At 38.1% G+C, this 20,249-nt stretch overlaps 4 protein-coding genes and 1 long non-coding RNA gene across 6 annotated transcripts; 2 read left to right on the top strand and 3 right to left on the bottom strand.

Moving 5' to 3' along the window:
- Nucleotides 1-466: 466 nt before the first annotated feature.
- On the bottom strand, nt 467-1,696 carry LOC116160157. The gene is made up of 2 exons (XR_004143150.1): nt 1,384-1,696; nt 467-994 (listed from the first exon to the last, which is right to left on the bottom strand). It is a non-coding gene; the product is annotated as an uncharacterized LOC116160157 (long non-coding RNA).
- Nucleotides 1,697-2,406: 710 nt separating this feature from the next.
- On the top strand, nt 2,407-3,152 carry LOC116160156 (cytochrome b5-like). Its single transcript, XM_031473294.1, has 2 exons — nt 2,407-2,721; nt 2,775-3,152. The coding sequence occupies exons 1-2, from the start codon at nt 2,530-2,532 to the stop codon at nt 2,958-2,960; spliced, it is 378 nt and encodes a 125-aa protein (XP_031329154.1). The 5' UTR covers nt 2,407-2,529; the 3' UTR covers nt 2,961-3,152.
- Nucleotides 3,153-6,841: 3,689 nt separating this feature from the next.
- On the top strand, nt 6,842-7,889 carry LOC116159353 (probable RNA-binding protein 18). Its single transcript, XM_031472314.1, has 4 exons — nt 6,842-6,969; nt 7,016-7,098; nt 7,161-7,374; nt 7,532-7,889. The coding sequence occupies exons 1-4, from the start codon at nt 6,949-6,951 to the stop codon at nt 7,838-7,840; spliced, it is 627 nt and encodes a 208-aa protein (XP_031328174.1). The 5' UTR covers nt 6,842-6,948; the 3' UTR covers nt 7,841-7,889.
- On the bottom strand, nt 7,741-11,643 carry LOC116159352 (protein odr-4 homolog). Its single transcript, XM_031472313.1, has 5 exons — nt 11,462-11,643; nt 10,739-11,410; nt 10,480-10,690; nt 10,249-10,431; nt 7,741-8,035 (listed from the first exon to the last, which is right to left on the bottom strand). Exons 1-5 carry the CDS (start codon nt 11,555-11,557, stop codon nt 7,887-7,889), a joined length of 1,311 nt encoding a protein of 436 aa, XP_031328173.1. The 5' UTR covers nt 11,558-11,643; the 3' UTR covers nt 7,741-7,886.
- A 1,043-nt stretch (nt 11,644-12,686) lies between these two features.
- On the bottom strand, nt 12,687-20,018 carry LOC116159906 (serine/threonine-protein kinase polo-like). Of its 2 annotated transcripts, none has more exons than XM_031473002.1 (8): nt 19,940-20,018; nt 17,818-18,042; nt 17,365-17,762; nt 16,495-16,712; nt 16,335-16,441; nt 13,312-13,505; nt 13,015-13,258; nt 12,687-12,968 (listed from the first exon to the last, which is right to left on the bottom strand). In XM_031473002.1, exons 1-8 carry the CDS (start codon nt 19,943-19,945, stop codon nt 12,768-12,770), a joined length of 1,593 nt encoding a protein of 530 aa, XP_031328862.1. In that variant the 5' UTR covers nt 19,946-20,018; the 3' UTR covers nt 12,687-12,767. The 2 variants fall into 2 exon arrangements, with proteins under 2 accessions (XP_031328862.1, XP_031328860.1); XM_031473000.1 differs by lacking the exon at nt 19,940-20,018 and adding an exon at nt 18,118-19,342.
- Between the last annotated feature and the right edge of the window lie 231 nt (nt 20,019-20,249).

Here is a 20,249-nt window from a genome sequence, read left to right as displayed (position 1 = left end):
ATTTGCGCCTCAACGGAAGGTCGGAAGAGGGGTCCATCAAAGGAAAGGTGTGAGGCGGCGAGGCGGTCTATCAAAGGGAACGGTCAAAACTTCAAAGAACATATGCGCCTCAACGGAATGTCGGAAGAGGGGTCCATCAAAGGAAAGGTGTGAGGCGGCGAGGCGGTCAATCAAGGGGACCTGTCAAAACTTCAAAGAACATTTGCGCCTCAACGGAATGTCGGAAGAGGGGTCCATCAAAGGAAAGGTGTGAGGCGGCGAGGCGGTCTATCAAAGGGACCGGACAAAACTTCAAACGAAATTTACGGTGGAACGTGACGACAGAAGTCGTTACCGATACAGAGGATGTGGTAGTTCCCGACAAGATTTTTCTGAGTGACTCAAAACTTCAAACGCGAATTGCGTGTAATCGGAACTTCAAATGTGGATACCGGCAATGGGAATTGATCTCAAGTAAAACAACGTGGCGGTTTAAACGAACGTATATTATACACAATATATACAGCGTCACTCGTCATTAAAGAATAACATATAATATACAGAATAAAATTTATACAGGATCAGATGACAAACTATTAAGGGCTGGCGGTACTCAAAGTGATGAGTTGCTCTAGGCCCCAATCTGTCTACTCTTAGGGTTGCTCCGGAAGCCCTCGCTTGTTGGATGATGCTAGTGATATTGGTGGACGCTTATATAGGTCAACTATCGCTAATCCTTAATGTAGTACGCTCCGTCTTTTGATTAAGGATATCAGCCCCCGCCCCCCGCCACGCTTCGAAATATTTGGGGACTGGTGGCTGAGCGTACATGCTTGACTTCGCCATGGGTTGGCCGGATGCTGAATGTTGTAGTGGCGGAATGTTCTAATGTGGCTTGGTTGCGTGAGCTTGATGGAGGGTCTTGGTGGTGGGTCTGGTGCTCTTCGATCTGATGGCGGTGGCATTTTCCATGCGGCCTGGGTGCTGGTCGTAAGTAATGGATGTGGACCTTCACCTTTTTAATTTAGAAAATAAATTGTAGACATTACAATTAAATTAACAAAAAATAAAAAAGTTGGGTACTTGGTCCTCGCGTATGCAGGTGAAATCGTGCCATTCTATGAGGGCGTAGAAAATTAAGAAGTGGTATTTAATTAATTTTGATAAAAGTATGACAATGTGTGGAACAAAGCGATAAATTTCCTCATTTATTTGGCTTTAAAAACAGAACATGTATAATCAGAAGGAACCTTGAGGGATTGCGACACTTGCCCATAGTGACAAATTAGAATTTTGAACGAACCTTTTCAATCATTTGTAAAATCATTCATAATCATAATGTAGCAAATTCCTTTTCACTAGGTATACTTACTTCAAGAAATGTCGAGAGAAATGTGTACCTACCTACTTTGATAGAAACAGTATCATTTCGTCTATAGGTCATTGAAGTCAGATTGGTGTCATCAGGCTAGATGTCATCGATTATTGGTATCAACGAACTTGACATTGTACATTGTAATTTAAAAATCGATGTGTCGATTAATCGATTGCAAAATGCGAACAACTGTCTTCAGGTTCATAAAATAAGTCATGAATGAGGAAATCAGTTGCAAAAATATCAATTCATTGCAGTAATGATACGCGATACCGACGTCACAGTGTGATTTCTGTTAGTACTTATCACGTTTCATGCAGATACTGTAACTAATATCTAATGATAAAATTTTGCACGGTCGAATACTCAACCAAGTACATTTGAAATTAAAAAACATTTGACGTCTTTTTGTTGTTTACGACTCGTGTACATAATTAATTTTGCGAATGCCAATTAATATTGCGCGTAGTTTGATGCAAACTTATGGACAATAGAGTAGGTACCTAATTTTGGTAATCGTTGCTGGGGGAAAAACCAAATTCTGGACCACGGCCTCCCATTTACAAAATAAGTACACAGATTGTTACCTAACGCGAATTGTTTGCAAACTTTGGTTTTGCCTCTCGAATCATAGAATTTTGGGGTTGGGCAAAACTTCACAGCAGCCCTCGCCCTTCGCGTTTAGTTGCAGAGAAGTGGCAAACAACCTAAAACCTATTTTTTGTGTGGAACTAAATTGTATGTACAAACTGTTACAATGTGTAACACATATTTGTCTTGTGGTTACCTAATGCAATTATATCAATTCCTTCGTGAACCCTACGCAATACTGATATTTTGGTACCTATGATTGTAGATTATATGTTATTGGATACCAACAAATTTTGCAACAAAAAATAAACGCTTATTTGTTGCCAAAAATACTTTCTAACCGAATGATAAAAAAAATTCCCGCATAAACAAATATAAAAAATTAAATAAATAAAACGGCTAGATACTGTTACCAAGCCAATTCAATATCTAAGATACAGAAAATAATTAACATTACTCAACGAAATTTGATAAGTTTAAAACCCCACTAATCCAATTTGACAAGGCAATTACAAGAACAGTTTCATCAGTGTACCTATATAATTCACTCGCTTCGCTCGGCCTGCACATACCCGGTGGAAAAAATGGCCCAGTTGCAGACTTTAACAAATTCGCAAATCGAACCGATACGGTTCACTTCCCGGGTGAAATTATCGACGTCGCTTCCCGGTGAACGCATCATTACCTTGGAGGAGGTGTCCTGGCACGATAACATTTCGGACTGTTGGATTGTCATTTATGATCGAGTGTATGATGTTACTGACTTTTTGAGAGAGGTAAGTTCGCTTGACGTTTTTGTTATTTAGAAATTGCACTTTATTGTACCTAGCACCCGGGAGGCCACGATGTCCTTTTGGACTATGCAGGCCGAGATGGCACGTGCGCGTTTCGTGGTTCTGGTCATAGCAAAGCAGCGTGCGAAGCCCTAAAGGAATACCTGATCGGGGAATTGCCCATGACAGAGCGCCTATTTAGAAAACCAGATGGATTGAAGTTGATCGACATTCCGAAGTAAATCACAATAATAGACTCAGTATTAATGCTATCGTACCAGTATTGAACATGTTATATTTATTTCTTCAGCTCAATCTGTAGCCATTTCATTCCAATAAGTATCCACTACCTATCATTAGTATTTGTAGATGTACTATTACCTCGCAAAATAGCATGAACTGCTATAAAATTAATAAAAATAAGTCTTTTTTAATGTTGTACATTTATTGAATTACCTACCCATCATTCGCTCTGTCTTTTATGTAGTGGGTAGATAGGGGCGGAATAAGGCATGCGTATCTATATTGACGAGATTACCTAAACGTAAAACCATTAGATTACCTTTTGCAAAGGAAACCAACTAATTTCCTAAATCCTCCTGCAGCCACAAGAATGCAAAACACGCCAACTATCTTGTGTGTTGACAAAGTAAAGATACACACAAATGTACAGTAGCTGAAAGCCTCAATGCCTGCCTCCAACAAAATTTTTCAGGCTTGAATAATATTATGGTCCTTATCACAAACTTCGTCTCAAACTCACATTTGCACCAAAAGTTACAGCCCTTTGAATTTTCTGTCGAAATTGGTTTCTAGTTTATAACTTTTGATTGAGAAGGCTGATCGAAAAAGTACTAATTGTTTTGGATTCTACGCCCCAAAATTAATAAGAAAAAGTGTTTTGCCGAGAAATTTTGGTGTAGTCGATTTTTGGTAAAAAAAACCTTCTTTTGGTCCGAAAAAAATTGTCTCACATCGACCCGAAAAAAAATTTTCTTATAGGTAGAATGGGGCCTGTAGAATCCATAATTTTAAACAGTTCCAAGATTGGGCTACTAATTCAAAAGTTACAGCCCTTTGAATTTTCTTTCGAAATTGGTTGCTAGTCTATAACTTTTGATTGAGAAGTCTGAATAAATGGCAGTTCAAAATGTACGGAGTCTTGCAAGATCTGTAGAGCAATAGTAGTTTAAAGGCCCGGTTTTTGAATAGATAGATTAAATACAATAAGTACTAGTGCGCCATCTCTATGGTAATCGATACACTTTCTATAAATTATAGTTTTAGAAGTCTAGTTGAGATGTCGCCACGTACGCACCTTCTTTTAAAATTCTATTTGAATTTATGCGATTAATAGCAACGTTGCACTTATTATTCCTTAAATGCGGTGCCGTTTTTAAGTTTTTCGGGGCCCTGGGCCATTCGTTCGTGGAGGCCCTCCTTACCCTCAATAAAAACGGCAGATTAGGGAGATTCAAGCAAATCCCTAATTTGAAAATGGGCACTCGATATTTGTGTAGCCTGGTTTGTAGGCAACACATCATGCTCAATGAACAGAAAACATTTATATTTGCAATTTGTAACTTCTTATGCATAGGAGTTTATTTAAAGCCCTTGGAAGAACAATTTCAATAACAGGTACATTAAACTGAACCGTTTTGCAACATAATTCACACGAAGATTGCACAAACAACACATAACTATAAATAAACAAACATTCATTATGCATTTGAGGTTAAAACTTCATATTTCTATGGTTTTTAAAAACATCGCTCTGACATCTAACGTTAGTTTCATAAAGTACATTACAAAATTAAAGTCACTATATCTAGTGACTTTATACAAAATATGTGTGTGGCGACATCTTTGAGGTGTAAGTTCCAACTAAAATAATTGTGGTAATAAAGTGTCCTGCATTTAGCGATAAAATGTTACTCCCCAATAATAAAGACAGATGTCAGCACAATGTATTCTGCTTAGATGATTTTAGAAATAGGCTACTAGTTCAAAAGTTACAGCCCTTTGAATTTTCTGTCGAAATTGGTTTCTAGTCTATACCTTTTGATTGAGAAGTTTAATCGAAAAAGTACGAATTGTTTTGGATTCTACGCCCCAAAATTAATAAGAAAAAATGTTTTGCCGAGAAATTTTGGTGCAGTCGATTTTTGGTAAAAAAGGAAGGTTATACACTGCCTTTTTTTTGGCCCGAAGAAAAAATTGTCTCAGATCGACCCGAAAAAAAATTTTCTTATAGAATGGGGCCTGTAGAATCCATACTTTCAAACAGTTCCAAGATTGGGCTACTAGTTCAAAAGTTACAGGCCTTTGAAGGGGTAGTAATGTCGTATGCACATCCCGCAGCATACTAAAACGTGCTGCACCCTCATTGGTCCAAACGGCCAACCGATGAGAGCCTACCTATAGAGTCCCTGGCCGCAAACGTGAGCTCCGAAATCATCGTCTGGAAGGTAGTCAACATAGTCGCCATAGGGAAGGGAGTCCGCGTCATCGCCGATAGCTCGGAAGAGTTCCGCGTGGTTCAGGACAAGGATTCAACACTGCAACACCTTCTTCGTTACCCTGAAGAACCTGCCGGGCTTTGAGCACCAGCCGCCAACTACGTACCGCAGTGTTTCGCTTGCCACTCGAGCGTCAACTGCGGCTTTGCACTCCAAAGCGTTCGTTGCGCCAAAAACCACCTGGCACCTGACTACAGGAGAAGGCCACTTGCGCAAACTATTCCGGAGCCCACCGCGCAAACTACCGGAGATGGCCAGCTTCAGCTTACCTTGCAGCGGCGAACAAGCGTCACAGGCGCACCAAGGAACCACTTTTGGCCACCGGCACAGCAGCGCCCCAGCGGCAAGCCTCTACTGTCGACCCTGTTTAAAATAACACACGTCGTGAAATCCGTTAAATATACGCTCGTCTGCCACTGGCCTTAGTTACAATAAAATTCGTACAAGTGCGCCATCTCCTTGTTAATCGATACACTTTTTTCATTTTATAGTTTTACAAGTTTAGTTGAGATGTCGCCACTTACGTAACTTCTTTGGAAATTATATTTGAATTTATGCGATTAATAGCCTCGTTGCACTTAATTTTCCTTAAATGGCAGTACAAAATGTACGCAGTCTTGCAAGATCTATAAAGCAATTGTAGTATAATGCCCCGGTTTTTGAATAGTTAGTTTAAATACAATACAGTGACTTTACAATAAGTACAAGTGCGCCATCTCCTTGTTAATCGATACACTTTCTTCATTTTATAGTTTTACAAGTTTAGTTGAGATGTCGCCACTTACGTAACTTTTATCGAAATTATATTTGAATTTATGCAATTAATAGCCTCGTTGCAAAGGGCTGTAACTTTTGATCCAGTAGCCCGATCATGGAACTGTTTGAAATTATGGATTCTACAGAGGCCACATTCTATAAGAAAATATTTTTTTCCGTTCGATCTGAGACAATTTTTTTTCAGGCCAAAAAAAAGGCAGTGTACAACCTTCCTTTTTTACCAAAAATCGACTGCACCAAAATTTCTCGGGGAAACACTTTTTCTTATTAATTTTGGGGCGTAGAATCCAAAACAATTCGTACTTTTTCGATTAGACTTCTCAAAAAATTATAGAAACCAATTTCGACTAAAAATTCAAAGGGCTGTAACTTTTGATCCAGTAGCCCGATCTTGGAACTGTTTGAAATTATGGATTCTACAGGCCTCATTCTATACAAAATTATGGCAACATCTAACTCCTCATCCAGGTCGATGGTTTGCTGCAACTGAACGCTGGTGTGACAAAAACAACCTGTTTTATTGTCGTCCCTCACGTAGAGAGATCGCCCAACGCCATCCCTTGTACTTCCGAAGACGAGAACCCTGAATGGCAGTCAGTCAAGAAAAAAAGGGAGAGGACGTCACGACGCACCAACCTTCAACAACCACCACCTGGATTGCGCGCCCATTACCAACACACCACCTCAGCACAACATTTTAGGTGCAACAACGTTGGTTTCGCACTTAGTGTAGACGAGAACCGTTGCCATTCTTTATCGCTCTTACAGGAATCTGCAACCTGTACGAAACATTTGAAACGTTCTGTATGTTTGGATTTGACGCATATGTTGCTATCTTCGTTCAACACACCTGATCCAATTCGTTTGTTTATATTTAAAGAAAAACCTTCCAAAATATATTAATAACTCAGTTTTATGATGTAAAAACGTTTGCATGAAGATGAGCATCATCAAAGTGAGTGAATTATACCTGAAGGTTAATAAATCACCGAACTTTTTAGGATGAAATTAGTACAAATGCGCTTGGTGAATGCTCAAATGATCGAAGACTGTGGATAGGCAACTTAGATCCGAGAATAACTGAGTAAGTATACAGTAATGCGGTTGTTAACAAATGAGACTTACGCAATGCTTTTCCCTCTACTGGTACCAACTATTAAAACTAATGCAAAAACATGGTGCCATTGAAAAATTCGATCTTTTATTTCATCGTGCGGGTCCTACGGCCGGACAGCCAAGGGGGTATGCGTTTGTGACGTTTAGTAATAAGGACGATGCAACTTTAGCCAAAGAACAACTCCACAACAAGCAAGTCGGAACCAAAAATATTATAGTCACATGGGCACACAGTATTACGACCGTAAGTCGACCGGATTTCTATGCACTTCAGAATATGCTTGCTTAAAGTGTAAATGCCAAAGTATTCAAAAATAAGTTTTAGGAGACGCATTTATGCAATTGCATAGAAATCCTACTTGTAGTATTCATTGCGAAAAAAATGTAAAGATGTTTTGTAGGAGGAACCGGAGAAGGCAAAAACCAGCATAAACATCCCGGCGTTGGCTATGGCTAAATTGGAAAAGAAAGTCAATCGAGAATCTCAAATCGAAGCGATCGAGGCCAAGCTGAAATTAATGGAGAATAGAAACGTCGACGAATTGGAGATAAACAAAACGGTCGCAGCCGAACCCCCAATCATATCTCTATACCAAAATAAAAAAGCCGACTCGTCAATAAATAATTGTAATGGTACAAAACATAGGTATAATTTAAAGCGGAATGATAGACGCCGAGCACCTTATCACAAACACAGTTTACGAAAGTAACTTCATATAATTTATATCGTCATTGTAAAAATAAATCTTTTATCGATTAGCCTTTTATAAAATGTATGAGAAGTGATATTATTAATACCACAAATGCGATCACTAGACCCATTATGTACTTCTTCCTATTGGTGGAACTGGCCAGGATATCATCGCAGTCGGCTTCTGGTCCCTCGAGGGTCATCTCGGGTATATCTAAAATGTCATTGATTATAATGTGAGATCGGTAAAACTGCATTTATAAACGGATAGTATGGCTTATAGGCAACACACAATGCAAATGACTCCTCTGAGTGAAAATAACTTTAGCAACTTTAAACAGGTAGGTAAGCATTTCACCCATGACTCACTAAAAAATTTTGTTAACAAAAGGGTAAGGGGCCAAGAGAAATCGCTGGAAATTATTTTCAAGTTTCTAGATTCGCCGCTAGAGGGCGTACGATTTTACCAATCTAGGGACTTTAGGTTAAGCTAAAGTCACTAAATATAGAAAGTACCGCAATCCATTGGGCTCGTGTGTTAAGAGAGAGAACGCATGAATTTGCCCAAAAATGGCGGAAGTTACCAGATTCTAGTAACTTTAATGTTAGGGATTGTTCCACCTGTTTGGAGATATCTGTATATTTTTATAAAACATGACAGTACTATGAAGTTAGGTTATAAAAAATTACAGCTATTCAGATTTTATTTGTCAATTTTTTTAAGTTGGCAGCAAATTTGCCCAAAAATGGCGGATGATTGCGGTACTTTCTATATCTAGTGACTTTAGGTTAAGTAGAAAAATGACTTTTTTTCTAAAATATACCCAACAAACATGTACAAAAAATACATGCATAGCAATCTCGTATAAATTTTGCATCACCCTTGTAGATGTGTATGAATTTCATGATTGACCTGTCAGTTGTCCACGCTAGATTGCTCTGTTGTCCAACATTTTTAACCAACTGAGATGGACCTGTAGGTGTGTACCTACCTTTAGAAATTCAGATATTTAATCAGATTCTTTTTATTGCCGCTAGAAGTCTCGCCCTTATTTGAAAACACTAAAGTCACTAGATATAGAAAGTACCGCAATCATCCGCCATTTTTGGGCAAATTTGCTGCCAACTTAAAAAAATTGACAAATAAAATCTGAATAACTGTCATTTTTTATAACCTAACTTCATAGTACTGTCATGTTTTATAAAAATATTTACAGATATCTCCAAATAGGTGGAACAATCCCTAACATTAAAGTTACTAGAATCTGGTAACTTCCGCCATTTTTGGGCAAAAATCATGCGTTCTCTCTCTAACACACGAGCCCAATGGATTGCGGTACTTTCTATATTTAGTGACTTTATGAAAACACAAATATTACTTTTCTTTACTTATTTGTATTGTAATCTAATGTGTAAAGGCGATATAGGACTACACAAACCTCATTACTTTATTGAGTGGTAGAGCCCAGTTATACCAATGATGTCATGAACATATGCGCAAAGGCATACATTGTCAGATATTTTTATTATTAAACCTCTACGAAATGAAATGTATTTTATTTTGAGAAACAAGAAGGGAACAACATAATATTTGATCCTTCAAGCCGAATCAAATATTATTTATTTAATTTCGTAGAGGTTTAATAATAAAAATGTCTGACTGAATCCTCACTAAAAGATCGAATGGTAATCGCGCCCATTGGTGCACGAAGCGCTGGTCTAGCGTTGCACGCCCTCTACTAACGGTCACATAAAGTGACAGCCGCCATCTTGAAAAAAGGGGTTCAAATGGTTTTTATGGTTTATCTGACAAACTATTGGTCTTACAAAACATTTAAAAAAAAGCCACATCGTGTGTAAACCTTTAAAAATATATTCCTTCTCCCACACCTCTTGATACTTTCATATACAGTGATATTTATTAAGAAGTAGACATAGGGATTTATGTGGATTGTCTTTCCCTATGTCTACTTCTCTGGCTTCAGAGAAAATAAATGTCTTACGCTCCTTAAACAGTCACCGGAATTATGCCAATTGACAATATCAATTTTTTTTTCAGTTTAATACATCGCACATGAACGAAAATTTAAATACGGAAGCCAAAACAATATTCAAATTAATTAATATGACAGGTAGATCTTCATTTGTTTTAAGAAGTTATTTTGGTTGCATAAAATTAGGCGCCCTTCAGAAAAAATTTATTATTTAAATGTAGATATAGGGAAAAACAATACACGTAAATTCCTATGTCTACTTCTTAATAAATATCACTGTAGACACTAAGTATCTATTTAATCTACGCTTGAATATTATGCAATAAGGCCATTTAGCTAACAGTAAACACGCCCTCTGTGAATTGCATCCAGAACTAGAGCATTGCCAAACTTACCACACTATCCGTTTGTAAATGCAACGGTAAAAACTTACCAGGCTGTCCTTCCACGTCAAAAATAGCATCCGGTTGAGCAATCGTAATATCTAACAATTCGGACAGCGATATTTGCGCCTCCTGAGAACCTTCCCCGGGAAAAAGATAGTCGGAAAGTGTCACTTTGGTCGTGGGCAAATTGATCAAAACTCTCCTCGGAGTTTCATGCACGCTATTAGTATCTACAAGCACTCATTCGCCTTTATCCCGACGTGACCGTACTAAATTACCTTCGGGTGAACCGTGCTCCTCCTCAAGCAGAGAATCCCAATGCATTTCGAGACGTGCCGCCAAACTACGTACGATGTCCTGCATAATCGCGTCCGAGGCGTACTGCACGGTCGCCTTCGGATGCAGCCAGACTTTCGAGGCGACGTGACCGGTTAAACGGATCTGCCCGCCGGAATTTAGAATTTCGACTTCGGGTGCTACATCTCCACCCTAAAAAAAAAATGTGTGGTCGCTTTACGCCTTCCGAGACCCACTTACCATTGGTAACACGATTGTAACTTGCATTAATTTGTTCTCGTCTTCCAGCTGCGACAACCTCAGGTGGGATTTCTGTTTTTTGCCTATGGTCTCCAAGCACTCCTTGCCGTCTTTAATTTCGCCGTCCAAAAAGTACACGGCGGTTTGCAAATTCATATTTATCAAATGTAAAATTTCGTTCATGTGCTTTTTTAGCGGCCAGTTCGCTCTCTCCGCGATAATCGGAAAAGTTTGGTCCAGCTCATATTTGCATTCGACCTGTAGCCATTTGACGGCGAGATTGGATTGGAACTTTATTTCGGCGTTACTCAAACTGAATGTGTCGTAATTGTAACTTTTGCACACGTAGCGGGACAATTGGGAATAATGCAGGACCAATTTTTCCGTCTGTTGTGGAGTGCCGTAGAGAAATGCGTTGGGCGTAAGTCGCTTGTGTATTTGGGACAACATGGCTTTTAGTTTAGGGACGCATGTGGCGAATATATCTTCTTGGCACACGACGAAGAGTCCCAAAACGTACATTCCGCCAGGTAGCATTCGGGTAACGTGCCGAGCGTGATCCGCTACCCAAGAATCGGGCACATCGGCGAATTTCTTAATCGACTGTTCCGCATCGCCTCTGTAAGGGGGTGTTCTTGTAAAGTGAATGATGAAATCTTTGGCATCGGTCCGCTGAAATTGAGGAATGGGTAAACATATGTTGTTAAGCTGTCTCCTGTCTACCTGTCCTAACATCAAACCCACTGTAGGGAATTCCAATTTCGTAAACGTGTCCAAATATTTCAAAAAATTTTCGTCGGTAAAAGCGCCACGAACCATCTTGTATCAATAATCAGCGAAAACTTGGAATAAACCACAAATAATCAGGACATTTAAAACTGGTGAATGTTTAAGGTTAGGTTCGAAATGAAATCTGAAAATTAGGTTGGTATCACCATATTCTACACCGTTGGTATAACTGGAAAAATTTAAACCGTTCGCGCCAAGAGCTTAGAGGTGGTATGTATATACAGTGCGCTGCAAGTAAATCGCGGACTTGTCTTTCACTATTGACCTTTGTATAAATTTATAATTTCATCTTTTCATCTCTTTAGACAGCATTTTTGAAATTTATCTGCAGGGCGGGTGATTTGAAAGTGACAGTTGTACATTGCACCTACTACCCATTTGAACTACTCCTATTAGGTTGACGCAATTTTTTTTTAATGGAACATAGGCAACTAACATTGCATGTAAAAACTTTTTTAAATTAATTATCAATTAATTAATACAATTGTACACTTACTCGGCTTTCCCGTGTAGATGGTTTAACTCTTAAAAGAGATCGCTATTGAGAATAGAATGGATTCTCTTTTATCTTACTTTAAGCACCTCTGCTCAGAGTCCAACACGTACTAGGGTAGGCAGAAGTGGCTAATCCCTGGGTCTTCCACTTTCCTGTATATACTTGTGGTAAGGTTTCCCTTATGACCTTCAGCAAGTCATTTTCGAGTCCGATTTCTAGAAACTTTACTCGCCTGTATGGGCCAATTCCTAATTAGTCCTTTTACCAAATGATGGTAAAAAATGCAGCTTGCTACAAGACCCGGGTGCCGAGATCCCAAGCCCTTGAACGAGCAGGGAATTCATGCAGGTAAGTAAATGTTAAAACAAATGTTACAAATATACAGTGTAATCATCATAAAAAAGGAAAATAATTATTGGCTACTGCTACCGCCATACAAAATCAGTTCCTACGACTGCTTTTATCACATATATACTTTTTACTATGAAGACAAATCATCTCCCACGTAAATCTAATTATCGATTCATTTTTTTTGCTCAGAACCTTGAACACATTTCAAGAAAACATTTTTGGACATTAGTACAATTTATATACCTACCTAAGACTCTGTTAATTTTGAGTAAAGCTTACAATCCAAACAATTACGAACAAATAAAAAAGAAATTTAAAATATAGAACACTTAAGTTTACTATAAAAACTAATAATAAATTTGTACAATAAATTAAAATTAGTTACTTAGTTAGTTACTTAGTGGTACCGTTCGCCTGCTCTTGCAATACCGCAATTTTGTCACAAGCGTACCTTATTTTATCAAACAGAACCATACTACAACCGTTCTTTTCGATCGACGCAAAACGGAAAGTGCGAAACGACGTTTCGTCAATTAGGGTAATCGCCGCCATCAATGGGCACATAATGATCTTGGTGTGATCCGTAAAGTTGATCTGGAAGTTTCGATTAATGTTGAGAAGACTGTGATTCGGTAGTTACCTGTACAGTTCCGTTGGTAAGCACCATAAGTACACCGGAAGTGGATCGACACCATTGGTGCAAGTGAGGTATACGTGACAAAGAGTCCGCCTCGCGTACAACCGAAGCGCCCGCCTTGATTAAATGATCGCGCATGTAACGATTAAAGTACGCTAACAATTTCATTTTCTTCTCCATGGTTTTTGGATAATTCTCCATGGTCATGTATGATTCTTCTCCAGCTCTATCTATGTAATGCACGTTTCTGAAAATCGTGCCTCACTAAAGTCGGGTTGACGACGAGATTCGGATACTTACATCCCATTTGGAAGCATTATTAGTTTGGTGGTATCGTTAAACATAACTCCGACGCTATCGTCGCATAACTGATAACCGAAACCGTATTTATCCGAATAATCGACCCATTTCGACACCCATACCAAAGGCTGTGCGGCAGGATCCGTCATTTCATCACCGAATTTCTGGTTGCGCACTGGTCTCGAGCTGATTACCTGTAAATGTGGTTTATGTAGTTCCAGAATTCATTTTCCAGAGAAACTTAAAATGGCGCCGGCGCGCGGTGTTTAAGTTTTGAATTGAGTCACTCTCTCACTTAATTTTGTCAATTCTTTAATCGAAAAAGGAAACTTTTTATTGGCCTCCGCCAAATGTCATATTTTTTTAAATTTCAAATAGCACTCCCTATGAGTAGCCGAATTTTGTTCATCACGGAATAATCCCCACTTCTATTTGTTAAACTTTGTAGCACGCTCAAAATGGCGCTAATTAGTTACCGCGAACATCTTTAATCATGAACAAATCGGATTGGTTTCCTTACCCCAATCAAATGCGTATAAAGGGCGTCCATCCAAATCCACGGCTGTTTAATATTGCCAATTCAGGGCTTCAAACGAAACCCCACATGATATCACCATAAGTAATCCTGACTGAGCGGTTTTGGGCACATAAAGCCCATTAAGATAGTATTATAGCTTGTTAACGTTCGTCTAACTTTCCCACCTACTGATTTTTAAAATCTTTAAACAATTCGCAATGCCTAAATGTGCTACCCTAACGAAATTCAACTTTACAAAGTTCCAGTAACAGATTGTTATGGAAATACGTGAATTCTTTTTGAATTAAGCCTGTGATTTAATTTCAAGTGACTTTTCTGACTCTCCTGAATGTACCGGGTGACCCAATAAGACTCTTCCTCGGCCATATCTCGAGAACCGAGAGCATTTTTATTTATTAATTAATTAATCTCATTTTCGCAATATTTGAGGTTACGAACGAGATTTTGAAAAACAGTTTTCCTGGCCTCCTTGGATGTTATTTGGCTACTTTTTCATAAAGAAAAAGTCATATCATTCCATTTGATTTTTTTAGGATTTTGGGTCGTAGTGTCAAAACTAGCCCCCTGGCGGAGAAGGATTCAACTAAGTTAACTATATTTTGGTTGATCGTTGTTGCCCAAGGAATGCTCTTTTTAACGATACCAAATTTGTTACAATCGGTGAAGAAGTTAAAGTTGAAGAATCGCTGGAAAATATTTTCAAGTTCTAAAAATGACCAACAGAGGGCGTAACTGCCACCTTAAATTTTAAAATTGCATTTTCTTTAAATTTCGCATAATCAACTGAAACATTTTTTTTCACATTTTTAAAGAGAACCAGTTTATCATTTTCGTAAAAACAAAAACTTAGCTATTTCAAAAACAAAGATGGTGTGGGGCATTTTAGAATAGATTATAAATTCAAAAAAATGCACTTTCTGAATGTAAACACTTCAGAATAATTTACAAATTATGGCTGTTATTATTTTATAATGAATCGTGTTTCATTTGTTTAATTTTCCAAGGCCCACCTAAAAGTGTAGGGTACAATTTAAGAATTTTAATTAATTAAATCATTAATCTCATTTTCCCAATATTTGAAGTTAGGAACGAGATTTTGAAAAACGGTTTTCACTGCCCTCTTTGGGTGTTATTTGGCTACTTTTTCATACAGAAAAAGTCATATGATTCCATTTGATTTTTTTAGGATTTTGGGTCGTAGTGTCAAAACTAGCCCCCTGGCGGAGAAGGATTCAACTAAATTAACTATATTTTGGTTGATCCTCATTGCCCAAAGAACGCTCTTTTCAGCCATACCAAATTTGTTAAAATCGGTCAAATAGTTAACAAGTGAAAGCTGGTTATTGCAAAAACAATTGAACGCCCCACACCATCTTTGTTTTTGAAATAACTGAGTTTTTGTTTTTACGAAAATGATAGATAAACTAGTTCTCTTTAAAAATGTGAAAAAAGAATGTTTAGTTATTTATGGGAAAATGCAATTTTCAAATTTAAGATGGCAGTTACGCCCTCTGGTGGTCATTTTTAGAACTTGAAAATATTTTTCAGCGATTCTTCATAACCGATTAACCCAATAATTTTTTTACCCCTAAGGCATACAACAAACGGTTCCCAAGTAATGGCCGAGGAACAGTCTTATTGGGTCACCCGGTACACACAACTATTATAATACAAAACAACAAACCTGACACTAGGTGTCAAAAGGCCATTTTGGCTCAATTAGCAGTTTGTTTTTGTCTAATACACTGGCCTATTGAATCGCGTTACTTTAGTAATATAGGGACTTTATCGAAACCCATTCGAAACAAAGTAGGAAATAAACATCTGACAATCGTGCAGTGTCTAAAACACAATAAACTGTACCGCGCGCGTGCTTTGGAGTCGGGGAGTCAATAAATTATTTTTGATTATTAAAATGTCTTTAGCGCATTTCCACAAAACAAAAAAAAATGCGCTATTGTGGCCACTTTGTCCGTACGTCCATCCGTTGGGACCCTACTAGTTCTTTATCTTAAGAGTTTTTTAACTTGTTTTTTTATATTTGAGTTTTTAGCGCCGTAACACAAACAAATGTAAAAAAAGCGAACGATGTGCGTTTTTTGGTTTGAGCTAGGACGCTGTTTTGTCAAGAATTTGGCACTTGGTTTTAAAAATGCCAGACTTGGATTTGCTTACATTTTTTTATGGAATGTGTAGTTTTTTTTGGTGTCAGTGGAAATTTTGTATTTTCCAAAGCTACAATCTTTTTATGAAATGGCGAATGAACTACAGAGGCAATGAAGGCCCCATTGAATTACATGTGTATCGCCAGTTGCCTAAGTATTATCCAAATTGCCACCGTTTCTAAATAGCGAGCTAAATACATCATTGGTGCCAATAATTTTCCTATGTATGATACAGACCAGAATGAAGTCTCCCGAAAATACTCTCAGAATACATTAGCAAAGCGTCCTGAAAAATGTGGCGACTCCTTTCACAACATTACCTGCAATAACATATCACGAAGAGCACTGAAATTATTCTTAACAGTTAATTCGTTCGCTCTCAACTGTACAAGCGCAGGCATATCGACTTCCATTTCGTTTGCGTTATCTAAGAGCGAAAATATCAAAAACAATTGCAAGATAAACAAATTAAATACGTACCATTTATTTGAATTAGTGGTTTACGTAGTGGAGGTTTTTCCAAATTGTCGTATCGAGGGGCCATCGTAAGGCAACTAATTGGTAGAGACGTTGGCGTGTAACCGTTCGTTAAAAATTCGTGTGACAACAATTGCTGGACCTTCGGTCGCGACTTCGGATCTGACTGAAGCATCGTCATTATCATTTGCCTAGCAGGCTGGGAAATGGTCGAGGTTAATCTGGAACAAATGACATTGAAGGAAAACTTATCTGCATCCAGTTAGCAATAGATTCCACAATGGATATATGTTTCATCTACCCCAAAAATTACAGCTATGGTCATAATAGGCAATTGCCATGAAAACAAAAAAAAACAATTGCACAACAAGGAAGGGTTACATGTTTATATGCAATCATAGGGTGCCTTATTGACCTTGTAAACAAAATCAAATAGACAATAGTTATTTGTAAAACTAGAGAAGAAAGTGGTTTTTGAACTAGAGTTGAAAAACCACTTTCTTCTTACACATAATTTTTTCTGAAACTACAATCAAAATTCAAAAATTATTGTATGCCATAATTAAGTTTGACACTTAGCAATCTAGATTCGGGTATGTTTCAATTATTAAGATTAACACAGCAATTGTTTTTTACTTTCCTCACTAGAGAGGAAAATCACATTTTCTTCACCCTTTCTAAAGACGAAAGTAGTTGTTTCTAAAGTAATTTCAGAAAAAATATTTGATCTTTATAAGCAACAATAAAATGGTTCACCCATATGGACTCCCTGAAGATGATAATATTCCTCTTTGAACTTTGCATAAAAAAATGTTCATTACTGGAATCTATTGCTAATGTAATGCGGGTGGATAACTTAGTAACCGAACATACTTATAATGGCACTTCTTTATTCGATTATACGTTTCTTTTAAGCTGCTAGTTTCGAACGGCGGCTTTCCGACCAAGAGAGTATACATAATGCATCCGATCGACCAAATATCTACTTCGAAAGAGTGCCCCTTCTTGTTTAGGATTTCCGGGGCGATGTAGTTCGGCGTACCGCACAGCGTCTTCTTAGTTTCGCCTTCGAATTCGATGCGGGCGGCCAAACCGAAATCGCCGATCTTTACGTGAAGGTCGTCGTTCAAGAATAGGTTTCCCAACTTTAAATCGCGATGTATAATTTTATTGTTATGTAAATAATGAACTCCGTTTAAAATTTGCTTCATATAAAATCGTGTTTCGGGTTCCGATAGTGTCATACGTCGTTTATGGAGTTCCATCATCGACTGCAAATCGATAAGTTAATGGACTTTTCACTATAAATGAAATAAATTAGCATACCCGCCGCCTGCATAATTCCAAAACAATGTACACATTCAGACTATCTTCGAAGAAACCGTAAAATCCCACAATATGCTTGTGAGATAAGGACTTGTGAATTCGTATCTCTTGGGTCATTTTGTCCCGCTGATTTTGCTTGGACATTAACTTCTTCGAAACGATTTTCCCGGCATAAGTTCGATTGTTGCTGGTATCGGTGATTTCGTAGCATTTCGCAAATCCTCCCTGGAGACGTTTCGCATTAGTAATCAAGCACACCCAAAACGCATTAAAAACCGCCCAAACACGTGAAGCTCTTACCTTTCCAAAGAATCTACCTTTCTTGTAAGTAATTTTCGTATTAGTATCGACGATTATCTCGGGGATTTCGTGTTTATCTTCTTCTTTCGACATTTTACGGGCCTTAAAAATAGTATATAAAGCGATCTACGATACACTTCCACCTTCAACACAAGACAACAGTCAAAAGGCAAAAGCCGTTACAAAAGTTTTAAAAACTTCAAACTGATTTTTGATAGTAGAAAGCTTTTCAGTTTCACTGTTAAGTACCGATAGATGGCACCACAATATCGAAAACCACTATGTATCGGGTGATCCAAAATAATTGACACGGAGAATTGTTTCCAAATTCCGTTCATTTGTATGTACATGCGCCAGCGAATAGCTTTTTGGTAACTCACCGTATGCAATTATGACGGCTACGTGGATCATCAATCCACCGCTCACGGACTATTAGTATTCAAAGACGAGACACACCCGCACGTTAGTAAGAGAGTGATTATATTGGGGTAAAAAATGACCCCCCACCGTTTTTTTTACGGAAATACACGTTTTGGAGCACCAAGAATCCGAATCAAACAAAATGTCGATCGGTCTAAACCGATTTAAACCTGTGCTAGTCACATTTTTGTAAATTCGTACAATGTGTAGTGTGGCGGGAACGGCATTCCCACTCTGCTTTTTGAAAGAATATATACAAGGGTCAGTCGTAAATGAAGGGTCCCCATTGCTTTGTAACATAGTAAAGATCATTTTATTGCATACAGATTCTGAAATCTTTCACTTTTACCTATTTTTTTGACGTAGCCTCCGTCAGGATCAAAGCACTTTTCAGCTCTGAAAGCTTTTTTATACCCGCAACGTTCCACTTTCCCACAGAGTTGCACAAAAAGGAATAGACAGCTGCTGATGATTGGCCCTTAGTCTCTGGCGTGAATTAGTGGGCCCAAGTGTCGTTTTCGGTTATATATGAAACTAACAATTCGTCACCCTCTTCGGCGCAGAAACCCACCAGCATTTTCGATGCTTTTCTTTTTTTGAAGCATCCGACTCGTCCACCTGGTACACACCACAGCCGTCAAAATCTTGTCTACGGTAGTCCTAGAGTCGTCCCATGTCTGTTCGGCAATCCCTCGCACAGTCACGTAGTTGTAGTCAAAATTAAAAGCAAGTTTAGGATACCTAAGCAGGTAGCAAACATTCTAAAGAAAGGGTGAAATACACAGGATGTGACTTATCTTTGGTGCAATAAAATCCTTTTGTTAAAAGATGAAAAATTACATGGCCTTGTAGACCAATTCGAGTAACGGCAAGATATGTGGAAATTAGCGAATCGTAACTCATTTGTCGCATATAGATTCTAAACCGAAGAGTTTTTGATTAGCGTAATCTTTCCCCAAGATAGATAACTCGCCCCTTGTTTCGGGGTTTCGAGCCTACAGTTGAATGTCGAAGACAATCGCGGAATTAGGTGTCGTAGCTCAAATGATTTTTTACCACCCTCGTGACTGCTTCATTCACGGAGAAAATGTTAATTACAAACAACAAGTCAGGTACATACATCAAACGAATCGGTAAATTCCCCATATATTACAAGAAAAATCAAAATTTATATGAATATTACTTCTGGTCAAGAGCATGTAATCAAAACATAAACATATTAAGCAAGCATTATACAAAAAACGTAAACGATTACAAACAGAAGGATATCTGTATCAAATGTGTAATTCTGCATAAAGGTTAAATCAAGTCAATTTCAAAAGCATAGATTGAAACTCACAAAAAATATAAAATGCTGCATACAAAACACAAATACATCATAAGGAAATGCAAAGATTACTACCTGCATTAAATAACACAAAAATAACGACAAATGTTTACGGAGCGACGCGTTCGCGACCGCAACCGACCTAACGTAACTAACGTTCCTGCTCTTAGATGGCGCAGGTAGCTTTTCCCCCTCCTAAAAATTACGCGGTTGTCAACTCTCAAAATTGTGTGCATCGTCGTAAGTTGTATAAGTATACAGCGTGGACCCTCGCTCAACTACCGAAAATTTTCATAGTGTCCATTGTTGTGCACACATTTAGAGTAATGCAAATTTAAGTCAAAATTTATAAAAAAAACATCAGTAATAACATTTAAGGTATGCA

This window comes from Photinus pyralis, unplaced genomic scaffold (genome assembly GCF_008802855.1).
Source record: "Photinus pyralis isolate 1611_PpyrPB1 unplaced genomic scaffold, Ppyr1.3 Ppyr1.4_LG1, whole genome shotgun sequence".
NCBI classification, from domain to species: Eukaryota; Metazoa; Arthropoda; class Insecta; order Coleoptera; family Lampyridae; genus Photinus; species Photinus pyralis.
The sequence above is the reverse complement of the archived record's forward strand: the minus strand, read 5'-3'. Positions and strand labels throughout refer to the sequence as shown.